Source organism: Lithobates pipiens, unplaced genomic scaffold (assembly GCF_037356315.1).
Source record: "Lithobates pipiens isolate NorthernLeopardFrog02 unplaced genomic scaffold, aLitPip1_a1.2 Scaffold_14, whole genome shotgun sequence".
NCBI classification, from domain to species: Eukaryota; Metazoa; Chordata; class Amphibia; order Anura; family Ranidae; genus Lithobates; species Lithobates pipiens.
Window position 1 is genome coordinate 538,118 of NW_027507728.1, and position 20,023 is coordinate 558,140.

The 20,023-nt window shown below is 47.2% G+C and overlaps 1 protein-coding gene across 8 annotated transcripts in view; it reads left to right on the forward strand.

Annotated features, from left to right (window-relative positions):
• The first annotated feature begins 1,033 nt into the window (after nucleotides 1-1,033).
• Nucleotides 1,034-20,023, forward strand: part of VAV2 (vav guanine nucleotide exchange factor 2) — a 277,949-nt gene continuing 258,959 nt past the window's right edge. For 5 of the 8 annotated variants that reach the window (XR_013274298.1, XM_077479141.1, XM_077479145.1 and 2 more), the window contains exon 1: nucleotides 1,034-1,934. Coding sequence is in view for 7 of the 8 variants with exons in the window: in XM_077479141.1 (XP_077335267.1) it covers nucleotides 1,731-1,934 (204 nt within the window). In the remaining variant the exon portion in view is untranslated. The remainder of the gene's footprint in view (nucleotides 1,935-20,023) is intronic. The other 3 variants (XM_077479147.1, XM_077479144.1, XM_077479148.1) reach the window with 2 other exon arrangements.

The following is a 20,023-nucleotide window of genomic DNA, read 5'->3' on the forward strand; positions in this document are numbered from 1 at the left end:
GTCCACTTGGATGGTGGGGCTAGAACCTGGACTCACGGCGCAGGCGCCGTTCGTCCTCGGCTATTTTCGGAATCTGTGTGTGCTGTGTACTGCGCATGTGCTGTACACAGCGGATACTATCCGATGGGGGACCATATATGATGATAGGACACCGGTGGCTATAGCCGCTTGCTGTATCACACGGCCCTGCCCCCGGTGCTCAGCGTCAGTGGATGTGATTGACAGCAGCGCGAGCCAATGGCTGAGTGGTGAAGAAGAACGGTGGGGGCGGGCGCGGGATTTTCGAGGGGTGAGGTAAGTAAAACGGGGGGGGGGGGGGGGGCTGGGCACTGTGATATGTTTTTTCACCTTAATGCATTGAATGCATTAAGGTGAAAAAACATTTACCTTTACAACCCCTTTAACAAATCGAAACAATTTTTTTTTTGTCATGCACATGTCTGAGCTTTGAGTGTTTTTTTTTTTTTTTTCTGCCTGTGTTTGGGGCGCTGCTAACAACGAATAGTAACGCAAACGTTGACAGGCGGTTTTTGCAAATGCGTGCAAACTTGTGCACGTTTACAAAATGCGAAAGTGTGAATGCAGGCTGATAATAGTAATCTGATAATAGTAATCTAATAATAGTAATCTCCATCACAGATCTGAATGCAGCCTGGGAAGCCAGCAAGGGGGTTCCAACTCCTCTGATTCCACATACAAGTGACACATGATAATAGTAATCTCCATCACAGATCTGTTCTACAGGGATGAGAAAATAAAAGGAGCCAGCACAGGGCTGTGATCATTGATCCCTGTATCGTATAAATGATATTATTAATAATAGTAGAATGCCTGCAGAGAGCGCCACTCGCCACTCGCTGGCCTCCTACACGTACGATCTGATTGTCATACAATTGTCCCCATTTCCTCTGAACGTAACGATATATATATATCAATGTAGCAGCATTGCAGCTGAACGCCTGTCCCTGCCCAGGCCACGCCTCCATTCCCGGGATCAGCCCCGCCCACTCTCGGGATCAACCCTCGGGAGCGCGCTGCCTTAGTGTAAGCGGGCGGGGGCGCGCACTGGAGGAGAGAGGAGCTCCGGGAGAGGCAGAAGAGGAGAGCCGGGGCCCTTTGTTGTGTGTCTTTGGCCCCTGGATGGACAATGCATGAGGAGGAAGATGGAAGGAGCTGAGCTGTGCACATAACCCAGAGAAGAGCCCCCTGGCTGCCCCCAGTCTGTGCCTCAAGGAAGTGCTGCCAGCATTGTACAGTGCAAAGGTTAATCTATCAGCCAGCACACAGTGTGCACCTCCCCCCCCCCCCCTCTACACACACTGGGCACCCAGCACTGACACACACACTGGGCACCCAGCACTGACACACACACTGGGCACCCAACACTGACACACACACTGGGCACCCAGCACTGGCACACACTTGGCACCCAGCACTGGCACACACTGTGCACCCTCTACCTTCTACTGCACACACTGGGCACCCAGCACTGTACATTCAGCACTGGCACACACTGGGCTCCCAGCACTGACACACACTGGGTGCCCCCCACCTTCTAGTGCACACAGTGGGCACACACACACACACACACACACTGGGGGGCACCTAACACCAATACACTGGGCACATTGCGCCCTCTTCCTGCTATGACCCCAACTGCAGCCTGACCCCGGAGGAGCAGCTTTTTGGCCCTGGAATTTGCCCCCCTCTTACCCCCAACCCCCTTCGCCATGGAGGAATGGAGACAATGTGGCCGCTGGCTGATAGACTGCAAAGTTCTGCCCCCCAACCACAGGGTAGTTCTGCCCTCGGCGGTGGTTTTCGATTTGGCCCAAGCCCTCCGCGATGGGGTCCTGCTGTGCCAGCTTCTTCACAACTTATCCCCCGGATCTATCGACCTCAAGGACATCAATTTCCGCCCTCAGATGTCACAGGTAACGGGGCATCTTTTTGGATGGTAAATAATGCATAAAGGGGGGGTGGGGTGCTTTACCCCCCCCCCACCCCCCCCTACCTAATGCAGAAACAGCTCTTATTTTTCTTTGTAGAGTATATGCAGATTAAGCTTTGTGTCCCGTTCTGCCACATGGCACCTCTGCCCGCAGGGTGCATGCTCGTGCCATCTTACAAACTGGTTTGTGTTCACCATGCAGAATTTACACCTTCCATGTTTCTGTCTAAACAAGCCGCTGTGTGATTGTCGGTTGGTAATTGCTCACCTGTAGTGATTCTCCGTTTTTAGGTTGGCACCCATGTCTGGTTTTTGTTTTTGGTTCGTGCCAGCTTTTTTACTGTTGTAGCGTGCTGTATGCCCCGCAGCACGTTGTTTCGATTTTATACCATTGTTTCGGGTGAGTGTTACACAGCGCTTTAGGGGTTAATGCCGGGGTGGCAGCGCTGCCCATCGCTGTGCGCAGCAGATGCTGCCACAGCGCCGTATTGCTCCTGAGAGACTCCCCTTCGGTAACATAGAATGTCGTTTGTAGCATATGGAATTTCTCGGTCGCTCGTGACATCTTTGGCTGTCTATCTTTCATTAGGACTATTTTATTGTTTAATTAGCAGTTTATTGCGTGCTGACCTGTCGTTGTGGAGGCCAGGCGGGTTTTGAGGTTTAATCATCCCTGGTTGGCTGGTTTGCCAGTGAGGGGCGCCCAGGGAATGACGGCGCTGTGCACAGAATTAAGATTGGCTGCTAGGTTGGTCCTGTGGCTCAAGCGTTGCGTTTTTGCATCCTTTTTTTGTTGGGCAGCTGCTGCCCGTGGGCCCGGGGGCTCCATGCCGGGCTCGGCCTTGTCGGTTTAACTCCTTGCTGGAACAGGTTAGCCAGTGTCACATCACGTTTTATTTTATTTATGTATTTTTTTTATTTGATCTGCTGCTTTTCAGTAATTTTATACAAAATGGTTTGTGGCTCTATTTAAACAAAACTTGTGCTGAAAGAAATCTGGATGGAGCCATTGCCGACTTGTTCTTCTGAAAATGCCAGGTGTGTGGCTGTTGTACGAATCGCATGGCGTGACTACTTTCTGTGTTTTGCAGATTACCAGACTTGACTCTCTCTCTGCATGCTGAGGCTCCATGCACACTGGAGCTCATAAACTGCAGTTTATTGGAGTTTGGGCGTTTTTAAAAAAAAAAAATCCCATAAACTCCACTCTATGTTAGCCTATGTGTCCATGCACACATGGACGTTTTTTTTAGCTTTAATGAGCAGTGGTGTTTATGGGCTTTTTTTCTGAACGCCAGAAATTTGCGTTCAAAGTGCCGTTTTTCACCGCCAAAAAACGTCAAACGCTTATAAATGCTCATAAACACGCATTAATTGGTGTTCAGCGGTCTATTTTTTTCAATGCATTGTGGGAGTTTGGAATGCACTGTGGGATTTTTGGATTGTCCTCTGTGTAGTTTTATTGAAAACGCTCATAAACGCTAGTACAAAACGCTGTTAAAAGCACGGTTTTTTTCAACCGGCGTTTTCTGCCAGCAATCTGGTGTCCAGAAAAAATCTTTTTTGAGCTTCGGTGTGCATGGAGCCTTAGTCTGGGTCAGTGATTTTCAAAAATATAGAAGCCAGAGACAGCTAGCCAACTAGCATTACCGAAAAAAAAAAAAGAGGTCCTCAATGGCCGCCTACATCATTCTTCATGGTGACAGGTGCACTTTATGTGGCAGAAACGATAAGGTGCACTTTGCTCCTTTTTTACTATTCGGTTTGCTTTTTATTGGACAGGCAAAGGGCGAAGATGACTACCTACAGCAGTTGGTTGATAGCTGATGATAGATATGAAGCTGATTGCTGGAATTCTGATCGCTCACATTACTGCCTCTGTCAGGGTGCTTTGATTTTTCTTTTGATTGTCTCGGCTTAGCTTGATCCTGTAGTTTTGGCATCAAGCAGACATTGACATTAGTTACCGCAGACATGGAACAGGTAGCCACGCCCACAGCGCTGCGGTGATATATTTGGTCTCCTGCTTGTGGTTCTTGAGGAGGCTTCCAATAGGAGTGGAGGGGGGTCAGTACACTTGGCAGAAGAAGCAGAGTATAGAGCAGTGATTCTCAACCCAGGGTTCCTCCTAATGCCGCGTACACACGACCGGACTTTGAGGGACTAGGTCCGACGGTCGTTCCGACGGCCTTTTGACGGCGTTCCGACTGACTTTCCGAATGAACGGACTTGGCCACACACAATCACACCAAAGTCCGACGGATTTGAACGTGATGACGACTGGACTAGAATAAGGAAGTTCGTAGCCAATAGCTGCCCTAGCGTCGGGTTTTTGTCCGTCGGACTAGCATACACACGAGCGGATTTCTCGGTTCAGCGGAAAAAATTAAAACGTGTTCTATTTCTAAAGTCCGCCGGATTTTTGGCAAGCAAAGGTCCGATGGAGCCCACACAAGATCGAAATGTCCGTCGGACCTTTGCTGTCAAAAAGTTCGGTCGTGTGTACGCGGCATTAGATTGCTAGGGGTTCCTTCAGCATTGGGCAATTTCTGACTCTCAGATAAGTTCCCACTGACACCATTGATATTTTTAGCTATCTGTAAGGAGGTAATTCTTCCCAATGACCACAAGTGTAAGGACCATTCTTCCCACTGACCACAAGTGTAAGGACCATTCTTCCCACTGACCATCACACTAATGTATCATGAGTTGTGGGTTTCTAATTTCTAGCCGGGGTTCCCCCGAGACTGGAGAACTATTTCAAGGGTTCCTCTGTGGTGAAAAGGTTGAGAAAGGCTGGTATAGAGCATCAGTGGGTTAGAGCTCTAGAACTAAACATTTCCCAAAGTCGCTGCATTTGAGAATTAATGCCTCTTCCCTATGGACAGCCTTTTTCCTTAAACTTTTTTTGTGTACTTTTTGTGTGCAGTGCCACCGGGCAATGAGAACCACTCACTGGTCTCACAGAGCCATTTAAAGCGGGAGTCCACCGGGACTCCGCGTTTTTTTTTTTTTAAAAGCCAGCAGCTACAAATACTGCAGCTGCTGACTTTTAAATAGTGACACTTACCTGTCCAGCGCGCCCGCGATGTCGGCACCCGAAGCCGATCGCTCGCTCGTCTATCGGGTCCTGCCGCCGCCATCTTGGGTATGGGAATCAGGAAATGGAGCCTTTCGGCTTCATTTCCCGGTTCCCTACTGCGCATGCGCGAGCCGAGCGGCGCAATCCAGACGGTCCCCGCTGCCTCTGGGAGCTGTGTGTTTCCCAGCAGGCAGCGGGGCACTTGCTGAAGAGGGCGGGCGCTTGCGGAAAGGGGCGTAACGTACGCCCCTTTCCGCAGAGAGCTAGCCCGGAAGTGGGTGCAGTTACCTGGATTATCCAGGTAACTTCACCCCCCTCCCCCCTGAAAGGTGCCGATTGTGGCGCCGGAGGGGGGGGGGATTCCGATGAGCGGAGGTCCATTTTAGGGTGGACCTCCGCTTTAAGTTGCTTTGCCCCTAATGATCCAAGTCCTAAGGTAAAACAATTATACATGATGAAAAAAAAAAAAAAAAAAAAAAAGACTTTTATAATGTAAAGCAAAAATTTGCTATGAAGTGACCCAGGCCCTGATACTGGTTGTATCAAAAAGTGTATTTTATATTTCTTAAGTAGTTGCAAAAGCTTAAAGTGGTTGTGTGTGTATGTATGTATGTATATGTTTCTGTATGTGTGTGTGTGATATATATATATATATATATATATATATATATTATATATATTTTCGAGTAAGGGCAGGTTATATACCCCCTTTTTGTTTTGACGAGTGCCCAGCTCCCACTTCCGCTCGAGTCACCTAGTTCTCCTCCCTCCCTGCAATCTTCTGGAACATGTTACAGGTCCAAGAAGATTGCCCGGCCATGGAGGCACAGTGCGCTTCTGGCTGTACAGCTGCAAGCTGTCAAAACTGGGTGCCCATACTTGTATTGCAGAGGAGCTGCGAGGGAGAGAACCGCTGGATCGTGGGACAGGTGAGTGTGTGCACATTAAAAGTACACTCTTTGTAGCTGCTGACTTTTAATAAACACAAAATCTACTGGAACTCCACCTTTTTTTAAAGAGGTTGTAAACCCTCAGGGTTTTTCACCTTAATGCATTCTATTCCTGAAACGGGCACAAGCACACAAGCTCCAGCCGGTGTGTCTCGGGTCATGATTGGATAGATGATTGGATAGATTGATAGCAGCGCAGCCATTGGGCCCCCTCTGCTGTCAATCAAATCCAATGACGCCAGAGACAGGGGGCGGGGCCGAGTCCTGCTGTCTGTGGCAATAGACGTAGCAGCAGGACACAGGAGTGCACCTGCACGATTTCCCCCCGAGGGAGAGCGGCTCTCCAACGGGGCACTCGAGAAGAGGAGTAGCCAGTTTTAATTTCACTTTCAGTGATGATAAACAGGACAAATGGAGGGGGGAAGTGGTTGTAAAGGCAGATCGTTTTTTACCTTGATGTATTCTGTATATTAAGAAAAAAAAAAAAAAAAACCTTCAGTGTGCAGTGGCCCCACTCTAATGCTTACCTGAGCCCCCTCTTGATCCAGCGATGTCCACGAGTGCCTTGGCTGTCTGGGACTCTTCCTCCTGATTGGCAGAGACACAGCAGCAGTGCCATTGGCTGATGCTGTCAATCAAAGTCAGCCAGTGAGAGAGACGGGGTGGGGCTGAAACGTGGCTCGGTGTCTGGTTGGACACACGGAGCTGTGGCTTGGCTCAAATTCCCCCATAGCAACCTGCCTGCTGTGGGGGCACTTGACAGGAGGAAGGGGGACCCAAAAAGAGGAGGATCCAGGTTGCTCTGTGCAAAACCACTACACAGAGCAGGTAAGTATAACTTGTTTGTTATTTTTAAAGAAAAAAAAAACAAGACTTTAATGGGATCACAGATGGCAATAAAAACCTGACAATTTCTAATCCCTCTTCCCCCTATCCAAAACTAAAAAAAAAAAAAAAAAAAAGAAAAGCTTTGCCTTTAGTTATAACTTTAAGTTTTTTTTTTTTTTTTTTTTTCTTACTTTTAAAGCAGTATTAAACACAAGCAAACGTTTATTATATTGCAGCTTACCAATTCTTTAGATGTGATGACTGCATTAGTTTTCTTCTATTTTTGTCTGTTCCATAAAAGCCCAAGCTCTCTGGTAGAATGTATCAGTTTACAAGGATGAGACAAACTACCTAAGACTACATGTATACTAGTTTACCCTGACTGCGGCTGTGAAAAAAATGCAAATCGCAATTTGTTTTGCGCTTTCCTGCAGACCGCAGTAAAAGCGTTCCTTCCTGATCGTGATTCTTAAAAAAACGTTCAGGAGAGGGAGGTTTGACCTCACTTAAATAGGAGCTCCCGGCTCCTTCAGAAAAAAAAAGTAAGTCAGCAGCTACAAATACTGTAGTGGCTGACTTTTATCATTGGGGTACTTACCTGCCCAGGGATCCAGCGATGTCGGTACCCGAGCTGATTTTTCAATCGAGTGCTGCTGCTGCCATCTCCACTAAGGTAACCATCAGTGTAGCTTTGTGGTTTCACAGCCGGTTCCCTACTATGCATGCGCAAAGCACGCTGCGCTCTGTGAATGGGCCGGCTGCAGGGAAAGGAGGCGTGGGGGGCGAACCTCTGCCTCAGTTCGCCATGGCGAAGTGACCCAGAAGTGGGAGTGGGTACCTGTTAAAACCCCATACTTGCCCCCCCTCCCCAAAGGGTGGCAAATGCCTCAGGTGTCTCCTGTGCTCATTCCTCCAGAGTTGTCTCTCACTAATACAGGAGGTGTGTTGCTGGCCAGATCACCAGGTGAAAACGGGGGGGGGGGGCGATAAAAACAGACGCTGCCGCATCTAATGATTGGTAAGCTTCAATATAATACATTTTTGATTAGATTTTTTTGAATTTGGGTTTAATACCAATTTCATGCCTTTTTTTTTTTTTTTTTTTTCCATGACATGACGCCGGTTTGTTTACAAGTGATCGCTCTGTCGGAGCGAACACATTATAAAACGGCCTGGGTGTAGAAAGATGCCCGCCGCTTCTGAGCTAGGCCGAAGCTGCGGCCTTTCCTAAGGCCGAGACCATGGATCGCGGCATGTGCCGATCCGAGCGGGGTGACCCGTTCGGATCACGGATCTGTGACGATCCGTTGCACCCCCTACTGATTGGTAATAACGTTATGACCAACAATTTGTGCAATGTCATGTGGATGCTACTTTGACACGTACCAACTACCTAAACATTGTTGCTGACCAAGTAAACTCCTTTTAGAGGGCTTTCACACCGAGCCACGGGGGGGGGGGGCGGGGTGTGGGGCGTCGGTGGTAAAGAGGCTTTACCCTAGTTTTAGAGGTGCTAGTGGCTGAAAAGGGGTAAAATCTGCCCGCAAAATTCCACCGGAGCCCCGTTTTGCCGGCGGTATTGCATCGCTGTCCCATTGTTTTCAATGGGGAGCAGTGGTGGAGCGGTGAGTTCACTGCCCCTTCACCGCTCCAAAAAAGCTGCTGGCAGGACTTTTTGTGTCGCCCTGCCAGCGCACCGCTTCAGTGTGAAAGGAGCCTCTTTTTTTTTTTTTTTTTTTTTTTTTTTTTTTACAGACGCTGTTTTTAGCGTGGTATCGCCTGAAAAACGCTGACAGTATGAAAGGGGTCTTATGAAAACAGTATTCCCTGATGTCAGTTGCCTCTTTCAATAGGATAATGGCACATGGCAAAAATGAGGGCCGTGGAGGGCCTATCTGACTACATACAGGGCTTGAAGATCTGTTACTGATGGATTGGTGCCAGATATCACAGCATACCTTCAAAGGTCTAGTGGTGTCTCTGCCTCCATGGGTCAGGGCTGTTTAGATGGCAAATGGGCACCTACTCAAAATTAAGTGGGTGGTCATAAAGTTATGGCTGATTGGTATATATGTGTGTATGTGTGTTCTTTTGGATAGCATTTGCAAAGGAAAGAACCTGTTTCAGAGTTTTATTTTTTTGTTGTTTTTTTTTTCCCGTCTTGTAGACAAAGGGGGAAGAAGATTAAATTGCTGTCTTTCTTTGATAAGGCTAGGTTCACAATAGTGCAGATGTTGAAATCCATGGAAATCGCATGCATTCCTGCAGCCACACACAAAACGTGGTGCTTTAAAAAAAAAAAAGAAAAAAAAAAAAAAACACATGGGGGGGGGGGTTTGCCATTTAAGGCTAGGTTTACATTAGCGCTGATATACGTGCTGCGTTTGTGCAGGCACATTGACTATTCATTTGAATAGGCTGTTGTGCCTGTGTTTTTTCCTGCAAAAAAAAAAAGGTTCCAGCAAATTTTTTAAAACTCGTTTTGCACGTAATTGCTTAGTGCTTAGGCACCCTGCAGTTCTACATGTGGGAAAAGTGTGCTACGTTTTTCAGTGTGTGGGCGTGTCATTAGAAGTTCATGGGACCCCATGGCAGTTTCTTTAAAGCTCTACATTTTGTGTGCGGCTACATGCGGGTGCGGGAATGCATGTGATTTACACGCATTCTCACACTGCACTGATGTGAACCTTGCTTTGCGAACTCTTAATGCCATCTCCATGCACTAAAAAACGCAGTGAGCTTTCCTGCATGTGGAATTGCATGGTGCCAAAGCGCCATGTGATTTCCAGATGGCCACGTTTTGAGAGGTGCAACCTTTTTTTCCTGCTTTGCCCGTGCAGAACTGCGCTAATTTAGCCATAGCCACAGAGCCGGAATAAGCATGCAGAAAAAGTTTCAATTATTCATCTCCATGTTTATTCCCGACCACTGACTCCAGAACGTATTAAAGCCAGTGGATCCACGTGGCACCCAGTGAGAGGGAAAACGACGACAGCCCACTTAATGTGTTTCTTTTGCGACGCGTACTTTGAGCTCCCTGGTGCCATACACGTTGGTTTCAGTGAGTCACATCTGTATGCAAATTTTTCTTAGTGAAGCATTTGATAACCATTTCCTGCAGGAAGTTTTAAGTCTTCAAGTAGAAACTGTGCAGGTTATCTGTCCCATCTACAGGAGGGTCATTGAACACCATAGAATGCTCTAAACAAAATATTTATTAATGATTCTCCAAGAACCCAGCCAAGCACTATCTTTATGGAACATGGCTACATAACGCCCCATTTGTGTCCCAGTATATGTCTGAGCCCTTGTACACACGGTCGGACATTCCGACAACCAAATCCGTCGGATTTTGTCCGAAACTGGTGTTGCATACACACGGTCGGACAAAGTTGTCGGAAAAGTTCAGAACGTGATGACGTTATTTCATTACGACAGGACTACATTCAGGTTAGTAGCCAATAGCTTTGGTCTAGGAATTTGATCTGAGCATGTGTGGCACTTTGTCCGATCGGAATTCTCTACACACGATCGGACAAAGTCCGATCGGATCATGTTGTCGGAAAATTTAAATTCTAAAACTTTGTCGGTCGGATATTCTGACGGAAAAAGTCCGATGGAGCCCACACACAGTCGTATTATCCGACAACACGGCCTGATCGGACATTTTCCGTCGGAATGGACGACCGTGTGTACAAGGGCTAACAAGGCAACTTCATTTAATGGCTTCTTTATGCTTTTAAAGTGAACCTGTACATTGCCTATAGTAGGGAACATGACAGGTTCACTTTATTGTGGGCAGAGTGACCAACCTGTGTTTACCTTTTGCAGTGCTCCCTAACTGCCGGACCTGCTGGTAGACTCTGGTAAACAGCTATGGGGGGAACATATGACCCAGGCCCCTGTTGAGGCCGGCAATGTAACACTCGGGACATAGGTGGCCGGTCACCCGGCCTGAAAGCTGTCAGATTAGAATGGAGGGAAGTGTAGACTTTTATGCAAGTTCTGAACAAGAGAAATTCATAGATTTCCCCAGTCACATTACAGCGTGTGTGGACAAATCTCCCACTACCGGCTATTGTATTCCTATAGCTGGCATCTGAGACTGTTTGGAATACTTGAACATTGATGCAGTGACTGCGTCTGGCACTTTTATAGGAGTTACTGAGTATTTTGTACAAGGCCCAGAACTGACCCCATAGCTTTTCATTATTATTATTTTTTTTTTGTTTAATAAATGTTTATTAAAGCGTCCAAGATAAACAACAAACAGTTAAGATAAAGTATGTGGGTATTACATGTGCATTGTAGTAGGTTACCAGGGCTACTCATAACCTCTGGTGGTCAGGTAACATTAAGGGCCGGTTCACACAGTGAGGCGAGGCGACACGGCTCGCCTCGCCTCGCTCCCGCAAGTCGCCCCCGTTCTGTACAATGGAACCGTTCTGAGAGGAGCGACTCGAGTCGCTCCGACTCAGAAAAAAGGTTCCTGTACTACTTCGGGGCGACTTCGGGGGCGACTTGCATTGACTTCTATACAGAAGTCCTCTGCAAGTCGCCGCTGAGCTCCCCGCAGGTCGCGGCGAGGTAAGTCGGAGACGCCTCGCCGCGCCTCGCTGTGTGAACCGGCCCTAAACATGAGCTCTATACATGGTAAAGTGTCTGCACCAGTATCTATGACATATGAGCAAGTATGGGTCTAAGCACAAATTCGAAGTAAGGACGGTGAGTTGTTTGTCTAGGAAAAAGGAAGAAATTCAGAGTGTGAAACGGGAAGAGATGGGAGAACAGTAGGGAGAGAGAAGACCGGGGAAGAGGATTAAAGGGGGAAGGAAGAGGGATGGTGGCTTGCGTGGCGACACATGGAGAGTAATGCCGCGTACACACGACCGGACTTTTTGACAGCAAAGGTCAGACGGAACGAGTCCGTCGGACAATTCGATCATGTGTGGGCTCCAAATAGAACATGTTTTAAATTTTTCCTCCGGAACTCCACCAGACCGAGAAATCCGTTCGTGTGTATGCTAGTCCGACGGACAAAACCGACGCTAGGGCAGCTATTGGCTACTGGCTATGAACTTCCTTATTCTAGTCCGGTCGTACGTCATCACGTTCGAATCTATCGGACTTTAGTGTGTGGCCAAGTCCGTTCATTCGGAAAGACCGTCGGACCTACTCCCTCAAAGTCCGGTCGTGTGTACGCCGCATTAGTGTAACTGGACCTTTTTATGATTAAATCAGGGGAGAAGTAAGTCTAGGCTTCAAAAAGAAAGGCTCCTGTGTAGATAGAGATGTCAAGACCGGTTTGGGAAGATGGTCGCATCACAATGAGTTTGTGTTATAAGATGTTTGTAGAATGAAGTGGCTGTGAATTCTCTCCAAGGGTTTCAAGATAAAGTATGTCTCTGCGAGGTATTCTTATTGTTGTGGGTGATGTCCTCCATGAAATGTACTTCTTCATAGTTTGATAGTTAGGTTGAATAAAGACACCAGTCCATCCAGTTCAACCTGAGTGAGGTGTCTACAATTGTCCCCATGCCTGTACATTGCACACTTACATTGGTCCCTACCCCCAAGGAGCCCACAATCCAAGGTCCCCACTCATATTCTAGGGCCAGTTTTGGACAGAAGCCAATTAACCTACCTGCATGTCTTTGGATTGTGGGAGGAAACCGGAGTACCCGGAGGAAACCCACACAGGCACAGGGAGAACATGCAAACTCCAGGCAGGTAGTGTCGTGGTTGGGATTTGAACCAGCGACCCTTCTTACTGCTAGATGAGAGTGCTAACCACTACACCACTGTTCTGATATCTTATGCATCCAGCTTTCCATTGACTGGTTCTTGGATTGGCCCCATAGGGTGGGTATTCGTGCCTTGGCCGTATTCAACAAGTGAGGGATGATTGATCGTTTATACATGCCAATGGGATCTGGGGTAGCGTGGAAAAGGATAGGCCAGGGATCATTGGGAAGGTTGATGCCTGAGATCCGCTGAATAATTTGAATAACGTTGGACCAGAACGGTCGGATGCTTGGGCACGTCCACCAGATGTGAGCATGAGCATAGCTTTTCATTTAAATGGTACCCTGAGTCACAGAAAGTTGTTGATTTTCTGAAATTACATTTTGTGCATTCAGTTCAGATGTAATAATAATAATTAGTGGAGTTCTGCTTTAATAAAGGCTTCCTTTATTCATATCCCCCCTACAGTTCACATTTGAAAAAAGATTCTTGAGTGATAATAAATGCTCAGAAATAATTGTTCAGCGTGTGTTTTTGTGTTGGGGTATAGATGCCCGTATGTGTGTGTATTGTGCCAGCGTTTCTTCCTGTGATCATCTCCTGCAGTTATCAGGCGCTCCCTTCTTGTAATGCACAGTCCCGTTCTGCTCTCCTCTTTCCGCAATGATTGGCAGAAAACATTAATTACACCAGACAAGCGCAGCCTTCCACTGCCCTTCAGTGCCATGTGAACACCGGCACACATAGAAGAGCAGAGTTCACAGGTGCCACAAATTTCATTAATACTGACACATAATTCTCTGGGTGGCAGAGTTTTCACCCCTCCCTCTCCTCACTGGGCCTTTCCGCCACCAGTGCAGTTTGTATTCCACGGGGGGGGGGGTGCAATTGGGTGACTTTAGGAGGTTGTCCACTGTGATTTTTGGACTTGGAAGGTTAAACCATCCAGTAATGTAATTCATAACATCACTCCCGATGATCTCAACAGTGAGTTTCAGGGTCTGCACATCTGCCTCGGCCAATACACGGGGATCCAACCACAACTTCCGTTTTTAATTTTTTTACTACTTTCATATTTGAGTAAAATTTATAAAACAACCCTCGGTGGGTAGGAACAGAGTCGAGAGCTATGGGCTTTAGGTCCTACGACCAAAGGACCCATTTAAAATCAGCCAGTGATTCAGTTTACAAAAAACCAATGCTTTGACACTATGAACACTACCAACAATTTGCATCGTTTTGGCATGAATTGCCTTTTAGATCCCTTTCACACTGGGGCGGTTTTCAGGTGCTTTAGCGTTTAAAAAAAAAAAAAAAGCGCCTGTAAAGCGCTTGAAAGAAGCCGCAACTGCAATCCCAATGTAAAAGACCGAGTGCTTTCACCCCGAGGCGCTGCGCTGGCAGGGCGTCAAAAAAAGTCCTGCAAGCAGCTTCTTTGCAGCGGTGAATACACCGCTCCTAAAGCGCCCCTTCCCACTGAAATCAATGGGAAGCGCCTGAAAAGCGCTACTGGCAGCAGCGTCTTGTGGGCGCTTTTAACCCTTTATTTGGCCACTAGCAGGGGTTAAAAGCGCCCCAATAACGCTTGAAAAATGCTGGTAAAGCGCCGCTAGTTTAAGCGGCGCTTTACGAGCGTTTTTCGGGTGCTGACATTGTGAAAGGGCTCTTAAAGCACTTGGGCTTTCACATTGGGACTGCAGATGAGGCTTCGTTCAAGCGCTTTACAGGTGCTTTTTAAAGTGCCTGAAAAACGCCTGAAAAAACGCCCCAGTGTGAAAGGGGTCTTAAAAATTAGACAATAGGCTATGATGCCTGATCGCTACCTATTATTATTATTATTATTATTATTATTATTATTATTATTATTATTGTTAGAGAAGCCATATTTATATTTTATTTTTTCCTTGAACAACATGACCATGAAAATAACATTTCCAGTGGTGCCCGTTCACATCAATGCAAAGCAGCTGTAATGCAAATTTGGCGAAGGGTCCTGTGCTGCTTTGGTGCTATGCAGATGCAATTTTGTGGTCCAAAGACTTTAATGGTAATGCGTTAAAATCGCATCTACATGATGACTTGATGCAATTTGAGCTGGATGTTATGAGCTGGCACACTCCGGCTATGAATCATCCCTGATATCAACAGGGGATCCCCCACTTACAGCGAAAGTAAACAAAAGATGCGGCATGGGGAAAAAAAACAATAGGGTGGGGGTCTGGTATGAATTTTAAATGGTATACAATTAGCGCATCCCCCTATTATCACGAACAGACTGTTAATATATCTAATATCTCCAGTTTTAAAGCCAGCAGCTACAAATACTGCAGCTGCGGACTTTTAAAATAGTGACACTTACCTGTCCAGCGCGCCCGCGATGTCGGCACCCGAAGCCGATCTCTCGATCGTCTCTCGGGTGCTGCCACCACCATCTTAGGTATGGGAATCAGGAAGTGGAGCCTTTCGGCTTCATTTCCCGGTTCCCTACTGCGCATGCGCGAGTTGCGCTGCGCAATAAGAATGGACCCGCTGCCTCTGGGATCTGTGTGTTTCCCAGCAGGCAGCGGGGGACCTTCGGAAAGGGGCGTAATGAACGCCCCTTTCCGCAGAGAGCTATCCCGGAAGTGGGTGCAGATACCTGTACTGTACAGGTATCTGCACCCCCCTCCCCCCTGAAAGGTGCCAATTGTGGCGCCGGAGGGGGGGAGGGTTCCGATGAGCGGAAGGTCCACTTTAGGGTGGACCTCCGCTTTAACTACATTTAATCCACATAAAACCAAAAATTAGAGCAGTACTACTGTAAACTCACCATATTACCCTATACAGGCAGTCCTAGAGTTACCAACATCCGACTTACAAACGGAGGGAGACAACAGGAAGTGAGAGGAAATCTACCCCTAGGAAGGGAAATTCACTCCTGTAATGCCCTGTACACACGGTCGGACATTCCGACGACAAAATCCATCGGATAACCTGTCTTGCATACACAGGGTCGCACAAAGTTGTCGGGAAAATCCGATCATTCAGGACAAGGTGACATAAAACACATACGACGGTTCTATAAAGAGGCCAGTAGCCAATAGCTTTTGTCTTGTAATTCATTCTGAGCATGCGTGGCACCTTGTCCGTCGGAATTGTCTACGCACGATCGGCATTTAAACGATCGGATTTTGTTGTCGGGAAAATTTTAGACTCTGCTCTCAAACATTTGTGTGTTGGAAATTCCGACGGGTTTCCATTAGTTTCTATGGGAATGAAAACGCCCAAATCAGCCCAAAAAAGGGTCCGGAACTTGTTTGAGCTTCAGGCGTTCGGCTTCAGGCGACTTGGAGTGGAGATGTGAACCATCTCCATTGAGAATAATGTATTTTTTCCCCTCCAGTGTTTTGTAGCTTCAGGCGTAGGGCTACAAAACGCTCAGGTGTGAATGGGGTCTTAATAATCGCAACACTTACCTGTCTCAGGGTCCAGCGATGCAGGGGAACAAAGCCCCCTCCCCCCTCATTCCCCACTCGCGGCGCCGTCATTTGTACTGTGGGCACCCGGCTGTGGCTTCACAGCCGGGCACCCAATGCACATGCGCGAGCGGCGCACGTGACCGGTCCCAGATGACTGTGCGGCGTGAGGGGAAGTGATGTCACCAGCCCGGGCAAGGAAGAAGGCAGACTACAAGGGACCCCCTAGCAACAGGTTTTTAGAGGTGAGTAAACCATTTTTTTTTTTTTTTTTTCCAATTATTATTATTTTTATTTATTTTTTAAGAATTTTAAACACTTTTTTATTTTTTGGTGGCAACACCACTTTAAAAAAATGTACCTGTTCTGACTTGCATACAAATTTTACCTGCGAACTAACCTACAGACCCTATCTTGTTTGTAACCTGGTGACCGCCTGTATAATGCAACTTATGTAAATACTTATTAAAATAAATAGGTTTAATCCAACATATAAAAAATTCCCTAAAGTGCAAAAAATACATACAGTGAAAACTGATCTATATAAGTGCAATGTGTCTGTAAACTAATTTTAGTATGATAAAGTGCAAATAGTCCAGAAATTTGCTCCAATGAGCCAATTATAAATCCAAGCAAAAAATAATCCCATCCAAGTGTTGATTCACCGTGATGTGAATGAAACAAATCCATAAAATGCATGTTTCGATCCTCCACCTGTGAGATGTAAATGCTCATCTCACATTATGACTCCTGTGTTCAGCAGTGGTTCATAATCGGCTGCTCCTCTCCGTGGATAATGTTGGGTCTCTGCAGCGATCTATCTCCCTGTGTCTCCAATATTTAAAACAAAAAAGATCTAGGGCTCTCTGCATGAAATGTAATCCCAAAACCAAGAAAAAATTGTAGCAATTAGAGCAAGTAAACCCTGATGGGTTTTACTTACTCCTTTGTTTGCAGCAAACCCTGCAAAGTAAAAGCATAATGGGCTAGTATGCATCGCATACTAACTAGCCCATTATGTGGCACTTGCCTGCAAATGAAGCCCACACTGTCCCCGCTGCAGGAAGCATCTAACTTCGCCCCTCTTCCTTTCCGGGGCTGTGGACTCCGGTCACGGCACACACTCGGGAACAAACCGCATGGAGGTCCGTTTCTTCACAGTGCATGCGCTGATGACATCGGCACACTACAAGGTAAATATCTCCTAAATGGCACACGTTTTGGATATATTTCCACTACCTAATAGGGTAGCCCAGAATAAAGCTTACGTATAGGTAAAACTCACAATCGGGGGTATACAACCACTTTAAAGCGGGGTTCCACCCTAAAGTGGAACTTCCGCTGATCGGAACTCTTCCCCCCCCCCCTCCGGTGTCACAATTGGCACCTTTCAGGGGGGTGGAGATACCTGTCAAAGACAGGCATTTACACCCACTTCCGGGCATAGACTCCCGTGGGAGTCTACGCCATTTCCTGCCCTGCCGCGCTGTCTGCTGGGACACACACGGGTCCCAGTGACAGCGCGGAGATTTCCTATTGCGCGGCGCGGCTCGCACATGCGCAGTAGGGAACCGGGAAGTGAAGCCGATTCGCTTCACTTCCTGATTCCCTCACCTAGAATGGTGGCGGCAGCAGCCGAGAGCCGAGCGATCGATCGGCCTCGGCTGCCGGCATCGCTGGAACCCGGGACAGGTGACTGTCCATTTATTAAAAGTCAGCAGCTGTAGTATTTATAGCTGCTGGCTTTTAATATTTTTTTTTTTTGTAGGTGGAATCCCTCTTTAAGCAGTACTAGCTGGTACAGATATATCAGTGAAACACTTCCAGGATGGCCATGAGATGATATTCAATCAATGGGTTCTGTTCCCTTCCCTATGCACGTTTCGTCCCTGGGCGTGGACTTCCTCAGTAGGGGTCCCTACCAAAGAAGTCAATTTTAACCACTTCAATACCCCCCACCCTCCTGCCCAGGTCAATTTTCAGCTTTCTGCGCTGTTGTAATTTGAATGAAAATTGTGCAGTCATGCAACACTGTACCCATATGAATTTTTTTTTATCATATTTTCAGACAAATGTAGCTTTTTTTGGTGCCATTTATTCACCACTGGCTTTTTTTATTTTTTGATAAACGGGGAGAAAAAAGGAAAAAAAATAAGGTTTTTCATTTGTTCATGTTATAGAATTTTTCAAATACTTTCTTCATTATTTTGGGCCAAACTGTATTCTGCTAAATTTTTTATTTTTTTTTTGGTGAAAAATCCCCAAATCTGTATTATTTAGGCAGGTTGCAGTCAATAAATTACCTCTTTCTTTTTTTTTTTTTTTTGTAGACAGTCTATGGCAGTGATGACGAACCTTTTTGAGCCCAAGTGCCAAAAAAACGGTGACACGAAACAAACTTATTTATTTCAAAGTGCCAACGTGGACTTGCCCACCTGCCTTACCTACTAGCGACTCTGAGGATGGGACTGATCATCCCTCTGAATGAGCCTTCAAGGGAGCAAAAAACCTTTTGGGCTTTTTCAAAGGAGTGCGTTACTCTTAGAATGCGGGGGTTATGAATGCGTTACTCTCAAAATGAAGGGATCAGAGATGCGTTGTGCTCAGAATACTGGGGGGAGGGGGGGGGTGATGTGAAGGCCAGTTGGGGACATTGCTATGGCCCTTCCCAAAGCACCCCCACATACACAGCAGTGTCCTCTGCCCCCCCCTTTCCCCTATTCTTCTCTTCCTCGGTATCGCGGTGCTGCTTACAGATGCAGATACTGTGTCCTTCCCACCGGGCTGAACTTGCGGTACATGCAGGGAGGGTTTTGCTCACATCTGCTGCCAGGCTGCCTGATTGATCACACTGATGATAGGAATGAAGCCGACTCCTCCGCACCTGCGCCACCAGAGCTAGTGACTGTCCGGCTGGGGGATTCCCTCCCCTATCCTGACGGCGCGCTGCGTGCCCACGGAGGGCCAGCTGTGGCACACGTGTCATAGGTTCGCCATCACTGCTGTAAGGTGGACATTCTGGGAGGACATCCTGCCTGCCCGTCATTTGACTGTAGCCAGTGCTGGAACTGGTTTAAGGGTGCCCGGCACCAAAAAAATAAAATAAAAAAATAAATAAAAAGAGATCCCTCCAAAATCTATACCAGACTTTGAGCTTGCAGGCCAGGAAAGGGAGTGGGAGGATAAGCGAGCACCCCAACTTCTAATCCATACCCGGCCACATGCCCTCAACATGGAGGGAAGGCATTTTGCCCTATGTTGATTTTATTGGATATGTTTTATAACCGAAAGTAGAAAATTATTGGTGGGTGTTTTTTTTTTTTTTTTTTTTTTTTACCCCAATACTTCAATTTTAGCTGCCAATCTCCTATTTATTTGGAGGCCTCTGTAATAGGAGGTTCCGTCTCCTGGGCCGCCATTGGACCACTGTTCTGTCTATCATAGGAGATTCTCGCTGAATGTAATCTGTCGGCGCTCGTCCCACCCCCCCCCCCCCCCCCTCCTACCCTGTCCCATCTAGGCTGCAGATGGGCATCGATAAGGCTGCACTGATGGCAATGCTGAGGCTGCTTTTATGTGGACTGATGAGGCTGCATTGATGGCACTTATGAGGCTGCAGATGGGCACTGACCCTTATTTTTTTCTGCAAAGCTCCTTATTTTTTTTCTTTAAAGCCAGCAGCTACAAATACTGCAGCTGCTGACTTTTAAAATAATGACACTTACCCGCCCAGCGCATCCGTGATGTCGGCACCCGGAGCCGGTCTCTCGGGTGCTGCCGCCGCCATCTTGGGTATGGGAATCAGGAAGTGGAGCCTTGCGGCTTCATTTCCCGGTTCCCTACTGCGCATGTGCGAGTCGCGCTGCACAATAAGGATGGTCCCCGCTGTCTCTGGGATCCGTGTGTTTCCCAGCAGGCAGCGGGGGACCTTCGGAAAGGGGCGTAGATTCTGCGGAAACGGGTGTAGCTTCTGCAGATATCTATGCCGGAAGTGGGTGCAGATACCTGTACT